Source organism: Entelurus aequoreus, linkage group LG21, assembly GCF_033978785.1.
Source record: "Entelurus aequoreus isolate RoL-2023_Sb linkage group LG21, RoL_Eaeq_v1.1, whole genome shotgun sequence".
Taxonomy (NCBI): domain Eukaryota; kingdom Metazoa; phylum Chordata; class Actinopteri; order Syngnathiformes; family Syngnathidae; genus Entelurus; species Entelurus aequoreus.
The window spans coordinates 27,534,113-27,541,911 of NC_084751.1; the positions used below are offsets into that span (position 1 = coordinate 27,534,113).

Genomic DNA, 7,799 nt, shown 5'->3' on the forward strand with positions numbered 1-7,799 from the left:
TTTTGTTTGTACACAGCTAGCTCGACAGTGTATGTACTGTAATTGTACGGTGATGTGCTGCATGTATCATAATCAATATTATAATGACTCACTCGATGGACAGTTGTCTGCTTCCGGTTTATTTGGGATAAGCACCCTATTTGTTTTGGCATAGCTTGGCTCAAAATTCCACATTTGCAACGTCGAGTCACACTGAACTCACTCTCTCGGATTTTGTCTGCCGTAATGTTCCACGCTTCCTTTAGGCTCACTTCTATAAGCAGCAGTTCATCCTACGTATATTCAGCTTAAAAAAGATAAGGTTGTGAATCCTCATTTGTCCAAAAATTGTATTCTTCTTGTCTGTCACCAAGTCTGCCATGACTACAACACAGTCACGTTTGTTTCCGGAAGTAGGAACACACATTGACTGCCGGAAACCTGAAGTGTGTTGCTATACAAACGGAAAAAAATGTGCTTAGGAAAGAACTTACGGTATTGCTTAAAATTACCAAAATATGTTAAATATTGAACAAATTAGGTTGTTATGAATGTGTCTGTTACTACATTATATATACATATACTTGCAGTGTGTATATAAAACATTGGAGTGCAGTTACGCTTTAAGGGAACAGATTCAACAAATATATCTATATTTGCCAAAATTACATGTTAAACTTTGTCAAACGGATCAGAGGAAACTTTGGTTTTGGTTGGCTTTCCTAACTGTCTATCACATAAGTCTTGCACAATATATCATGTCCTAAACTCTATTTAACGAATAATTACTTTCGATTTCATTTTGTCCACGGGCAGACACGCTAGCGTGCGATTAAAACAACATTGTCATCCATGTAAATGTTCTCTGATTTTAAGTATAATGCACACATCATTGTACATGTAATATATCACTTTATTGATGCACAAATGTGTTATACCTTAGACAAACTTAAACGTTATTGATCCACAAAAGTAAGTATAATGCAATGATTCTCAAACTGTGGCACGTGTATCACGAGTGGTGCGTGGGCGCCATCTAGTGGTACTCCAAAGAATCACTTGATTAAAGTACAGTGTTTTATTTATCTATATTCAAACACAGTGTTACTGTTCAAACTGTGTGTAATGTTACAGTGGCCAAAAATATTAAATATAATTGTTAAATAAAACCCCTGCCTTGTTTTTAATGAACACTTTGGCCTACGACACTGCTGTATTTTAATATCGGTCATTATGGTGGCACTTGGAGAGCCAAGTTGGTTCTGGGGTGGCACTTGGTGAAAAAAGTTTGAGAACCAGAATGCCTCAAAAAAACACAAAATAATTATGCAATTTCCCCACAGCTCATCTACTAGACCGATGTATGCTACTCAACAAAAAAATATATATATAATATTCCAACTTTTACAAACCATAAACATACTTCTGATATGTATTTAGGTCCATTATTAATATCCTATACTATGTGTTACATTTTATGTATCCTATCCCAACTATATTAAGGTGCTAACATCCTGACAGAGACCTCTTTTTCACCGTGGCTGTATATTATATTTGTGTCGCATGTTATTGTTACTGTTGTTGCCCTTAGTCAAGCACAAAACGAAAGCAAAGCAACTCGCAGGCATACAACAACAGTAACGTTAGAGATTAAAAATTAACTTGGAAAACCTAACGCTGTAAATATGACTGTAAATAATTAATCATATACTGTATAACGTCTATCTGTGTTGGCCCTGCGATGAGGTGGTGACTTGTCCAGGGTGTACCCCGCCTTCTGCCCAAATGCAGCTGAGATAGGCTCCAGCACCCCCCGCGACCCCGAACGGGACGAGCGGTAGAAATGGATGGATGGATAACGCTATATTTTTTGTACTCCCACCTTAAACACCATAGTGGGGGGTGCTGGAGCCTATCTCAGCTGTATTCGGACGGTAGGCGGGTTACACCCTGGACAAGTCGCCACCTCATCGCAGGGCCAACTCAGATAGACAAACAACATTCACACTCACATTTACACACTAGGGCCAATTCAGTGTTGCCAATCAACCTATCCCCAGGTGCATGTTTTTGGAGGTGGGAGGAAGCCGGAGTTCCCGGAGCGAACCCACGCAGTCACGGGGAAAACATGCAAACTCCACACAGAAAGACCCCGAGCCCGGGATTGAACCCAGGACCTTCTTATTGTGAGGCACACGCAGTAACCCCTGTGTCACCGTGCTGCCCATGACCTACATGAATAACTGGAAATGTCGTTCTTGGCATATGAACTATACAATGAAAAAGCGGGACGTCTTGGCTCAAGCACGACATAATGGCCCAGAAGTCAAGACAGGAAGGAAAGAGGAAGGCACCGGAGCAAAGGGAAGACGCTCTGGCTCAGATAAACGGGAAGGAAGAAAGAGTGACATTCACATCCAAATTGCAATTTTAATTTATTCAGATTTTAAATTGACTCATAATTTTCAAGAATTAATTGAAAAATAATATTTTTTTGCATTTTTTTAAGAATCAATTTTTGGATTAAAACATCAAACAGTTATTATTGATATTATTAGTATTATTGATACTGTTGCTTTTATTACTTTTGGTTTTAATTGTATGTTATGTCTTCTCAATTTATTTGTAGATTTATATCCTAAATATTGTAAGGTTGGGATTGGGTTGGAGTTGCTCTATTTTCTTTTATTAGATGAATATTCTGTGATTTTTGGAAATAACATTTCTAAAATAAATGTTTTTAAATATGTTATTTAGGTCAAGTTGTATGTCACCAGCCAAGAGGGACTTTCGTAACCTGTTTTGAAAAGGTTTTGTTTTAATCTATACAACAAATGAAATATTACAAAAATCGGGTTGAATCGTGAATCGATTCTGAATCGAATCATCACCCCAAAAATCTGAATCTAAGGTGAGGTGCCAAAAATATTTCCCACCTCTATTAAATACACACTTAACTTGCACTGAAATGACATTTTAGCAACAATAAACCCTTGGGAAAACACACATTTGACCCAGGTACCTTGGAGGAGCATTTGAACTGGTTGTTTCGCCCCCTGCTGCCAGATCGGGAGCCAGAACCAGGTCTGGAACCAGAACTGGGCCTGGAGCCCGTGCTGCCGTTACTGCTGTTATCCCACTCATCCTGAATGGAGGAAAAAAAATTAGGGCTTGGTTGTACAGTATTTTGGGAAGAGTAGGGCAGTACACTACACACACTTACAATTACCGGTTTGGAGAAATCTCTTCCCTGGGATGAAGTCCAGCTGTCATCTTTGCTGTAGTTGCAGTCGTCCGTCCACTGAAGGAGAGAAACAACACATACGATGCTCTCACAGTACCCTGTAATGTACTTTTTAACAGTAATGCGTACCAAAGTTAATGACCACCAAATTTGAGAAAAATCTCTCCTTCTCCTCACTTGTCTGCTTCACTTTTAGGCGCTCAAATGGTCGGTTTTCAAGTGACCAGGTTTTTTAATACCGCGTCTGATTTGCCTCTAGCTTTGATGAGCCAGGCGTGTGTATATGCTTATCATCGGGCTTCACTACACATCTTTAAAAAAAAAAAAAAAGAAGCTCTGCCGACTATTCGTCAGTCAGCTACAGATGTGGAAGCTGTAAATTTTATCTTTTTGTTTATCTTCAGCAAATAGGCTAACCTAGCATCAATCAATCAATGTTTATTTATATAGCCCTAAATCACAAGTGTCTCAAAGGGCTGTACAAGCCACAACGACATCCTCGGTACAGAGCCCACATACATAGCATGATGTTGCTATTACAATGTAATAACTATAATGTTACCCACATACTTAGGGACTTAGACTTCCTTTTATTGTCATTCAAATTTGAACTTTACAGTACAGATAAGAACGAAATTTCGTTGCATTAGCTCGTTGTAGTGCAGGATAAAAGAGCAATAATGTGCAGATATAAATAAATAGATGAATGTATAGATAAATATATTGCACTTACATACTGTAGCTATGTTAGCATTGCTAACATTTGTGTCCTCCTGTATCACTCCTTAATGGTACAGTATGTTGTTGTATACACTACCGTTCAAAAGTTTGGGGTCACATTGAAATGTCCTTATTTTTTAAGGAAAAGCACTGTACTTTTCAATGAAGATAACTTTAAACTAGTCTTAACTTTAAAGAAATACACTCTATACATTGCTAATGTGGTAAATGACTATTCTAGCTGCAAACGTCTGGTTTTTGGTGCAATATCTACATAGGTGTATAGAGGCCCATTTCCAGAAACTATCACTCCAGTGTTCTAATGGTACAATGTGTTTGCTCATTGGCTCAGAAGGCTAATTGATGATTAGAAAACCCTTGTGCAATCATGTTCACACATCTGAAAACAGTTTAGCTCGTTACAGAAGCTACAAAACTGACCTTCCTTTGAGCAGATTGAGTTTCTGGAGCATCACATTTGTGGGGTCAATTAAACGCTCAAAATGGCCAGAAAAAGAGAACTTTCATCTGAAACTCGACAGTCTATTCTTGTTCTTAGAAATGAAGGCTATTCCACAAAATTGTTTGGGTGACCCCAAACTTTTGAACGGTAGTGTATGTATTCAATCCCTATCGGACCTATGTGTCAAAGTCAAGGCCTGCGGGCCAGATCTGGCCTGGGAATGATTTATCTATGGCCCCCGTAATGATATTTGATTAGTATTAGAATCGGCCCGCAGGCCACAGCCGCCTTCTGCTGTTTTGCACGCACCAATACTCCATCAGTGTTGGCGCTAGGAATTAGCAAAATCCCAGGGGCACCATCAAGTCATAAAAATGGGGTCCCACAATAAATTTTTGGGTTCCCAATTTTTTGTAACTGTTTTGAAAATAAATGATAAATGTATGCATTATCCTGTTATATCTCACATTATATATTGTGTTTTGGAAAAAGGTTGTTATAAACGTTACTTAATTTGTAAAAAAAAAATTATACAAATAAAAACACATTTTTGGTAACACTTTAGCATGGGGAACATACTATAATAATAAGCAACTAATTAATGGTGAATATGTTCCCCATACTAAAGTGTTACCAAATATGGTAAGAGTTATTTGGACACTAGGAGAACATATAAGGGTTAGGGTTAAGGTTAGGGTTACTTATAAGCAATAATTCTGAGGTTATTGAGGGAAGATCCATCCATCCATCCATCCATCCATCCATCTTCTTCCGCTTATCCGAGGTCGGGTCGCGGGGGCAGCAGCCTAAGCAGGGAAGCCCAGACTTCCCTCTCCCCAGCCACTTCGTCTAGCTCTTCCCGGGGGATCCCGAGGCGTTCCCAGGCCAGCCGGGAGACAGTCTTCCCAACGTGTCCTGGGTCTTCCCTGTGGCCTCCTACCGGTCGGACGTGCCCTAAACACCTCCCTAGGGAGGCGTTCGGGTGGCATCCTGACCAGATGCCCGAACCACCTCATCTGGCTCCTCTCGATGTGGAGGAGCAGTGGCTTTACTTTGAGCTCCTCCCGGATGACAGAGCTTCTCACCCTATCTCTAAGGGAGAGACCCGCCACCCGGCGGAGGAAACTCATTTCGGCCGCTTGTACCCGTGATCTTGTCCTTTCGGTCATAACCCAAAGCTCATGACCATAGGTGAGGATGGGAACGTAGATCGACCGGTAAATTGAGAGCTCTGCCTTGCGGCTCAGCTCCTTCTTCACCACAACGGACCGATACAGCGCCCGCATTACTGAAGACGCCGTACCGATCCGCCTGTCGATCTCACGAACCACTCTTCCCTCACTCGTGAACAAGACTCCGAGGTACTTGAACTCCTCCACTTGGGGCAAGATCTCCTCCCCAACCCGGAGATGGCACTCCACCCTTTTCCGGGCGAGAACCATGGACTCGGACTTGGAGGTGCTGATTCTCATCCCAGTCGCTTCACACTCAGCTGCGAACCGATCCAGTGAGGGAAGACTCTTAGTTAATGACTTACTGGTTGTATAATAAGGCCATGCAAAATAAGGCATTAATAAGTACTTAATAATGACTAATTAAGAGCCAATATGTTACTAATTTGCATGTTAATACGCAACTAATTAATGGTGAATATGTTCCCCATACTAAAGTGTTACCACATTTTTTTGCATATGTAAATGTATTTAGTTCTAAACATTCATTCACTTTCTTCTTTCCTTCATGGATCTAAATTTTACCGCTGCCGGTATTTTTTGCTATATTTATATTGTAATATTTTCAGAATGTGTTTGTTCCATTTTTGGCCAAAGTAAGACAAAGAAAACAATCTGAAGTTGTCTTTATTTTTTAGTTTTAATGCCATGACTTTAATAGTCCGGCCCGCTTGTGCACAGATTTTCCTCCATGCGGGCCGTGAGCTAAAATGAGTTTGAAGCCCCTGCTCTAGGATTTTGGCGGCTTTTTTTTTGTGAATGCCGGATTTCTCGACAGTAAAAAGTTGCATCAAATTTTGTGATATTAAGGCTTTTTTTTAATCAACATAAATCTCCTTGTCACTTTATTTATTTCTAATCAGTGTTGTAAACCCAAAAAGCCAAGGATTTCAACAAACCTGAAAAATATGCTTTACATGCATCTTAAAATAAAGGTTTTGAACATTGGTTGATTTTGCGTTAATTGACACAATCACAAAATCTTGGAGGGACTGTGTATTGGGCTTGCAATATTTGACTATCTGTTTTGATTTCTTTTGCAACTCGTCTAGGAAAATTACTGGAATTACTTGAACTTCCTATAAAATGAAGCTCTTACCTGTGGCCCCTTTCCTTCGTCGTCCTGATTCAAGTCTCCATCCGCCTTGTCTCCCAGAAGGCCCTGCACCTGGTACTCCAGCACGTAGCTGTCGATGAAGCGCTCCAACTCCTCGATCTCCTGCGAGCGAGTGCTCCCCGCCTCGGACGACGCTGATGCCACTGATGAGCTCTCCATGGCAACTAGGCTGGAGGTGAATGAGAGGTGGGGAGGAGGAGGCGGAGATGGAGGGGAGGAAAGTGACCTATGCAGGGAAGCAGGGGAAAGTCTGTGTGAGTTGAGTCAGCATAATAGGACTTTGCATTGTATCATAACCGCTCACCTCATAATCCGACCGCAACAAATGACCTCGCTGCTGTCAACAAGCATCCATACATGCACCATCATTTCTCTGCAGCCACATCAGGCCCGATCTTTACACTACATCAATGTATGTACTGTAATAGTACGGTGATGTGCTGCATGTATCATGATCAATGTTATAATGACTCACTTGACGGACAGTTGTCTGTTTCCGGTTTATTTGGGATAAGCACGCCATCTATTTTGGCATAGCTTGGCTCAAAATTCCACATTTGCATCGTCGACTCACGCTGATCTCACTCTCTCTGAGTCTGTCTGCTGTAACGTTCCACCCTTCCTTCGGGCTCGCTTCTAGGAGCAGCAGTTCATCCTCCGTATATTCAGCTTCAAAAAGATAAGGTTGTGAATCCTCATTTGTCCAAAAATTTTATTCTTCTTGTCTGTTACCGAGTCTGCCATGATTACAACACAGTCACGTTTGTTTCCGGAAGTAGGAACACCCATTTAGTGCCGGAAGTCAGAAGTGCCTTGCTATGGAAACGGAAATAAATGCGCTTAGGAAAGAACTTACGGTATTGCTTAAAATGACCAAGACACAGTAAAAAATTGAACAATTTACATATTGTTATGAACATGTCTGTTACTACATTATATATATATACACTTACAGTGTGTATATAAATCATTGATAGAGGGTTTTGAAGTTGTTTTAGAGGGCTTTGAAGGCTACAGCGGTGACTCCCATTAGCTGCATCTTGC

General features: G+C 40.7%; 1 protein-coding gene across 1 annotated transcript in view; it reads right to left on the bottom strand.

Moving 5' to 3' along the window:
- Nucleotides 1-7,799, bottom strand: part of ctif (CBP80/20-dependent translation initiation factor) — a 123,877-nt gene that overhangs the window by 78,987 nt on the left and 37,091 nt on the right. Inside the window, exons 2-4 of the mRNA XM_062031334.1 lie at nucleotides 6,738-6,981; nucleotides 3,203-3,280; nucleotides 3,002-3,124 (exon numbers count right to left, since the gene is read on the bottom strand). Coding sequence (XP_061887318.1) covers nucleotides 3,002-3,124; nucleotides 3,203-3,280; nucleotides 6,738-6,914 — 378 coding nt within the window. The 5' untranslated portion in view covers nucleotides 6,915-6,981. The remainder of the gene's footprint in view (nucleotides 1-3,001; nucleotides 3,125-3,202; nucleotides 3,281-6,737; nucleotides 6,982-7,799) is intronic.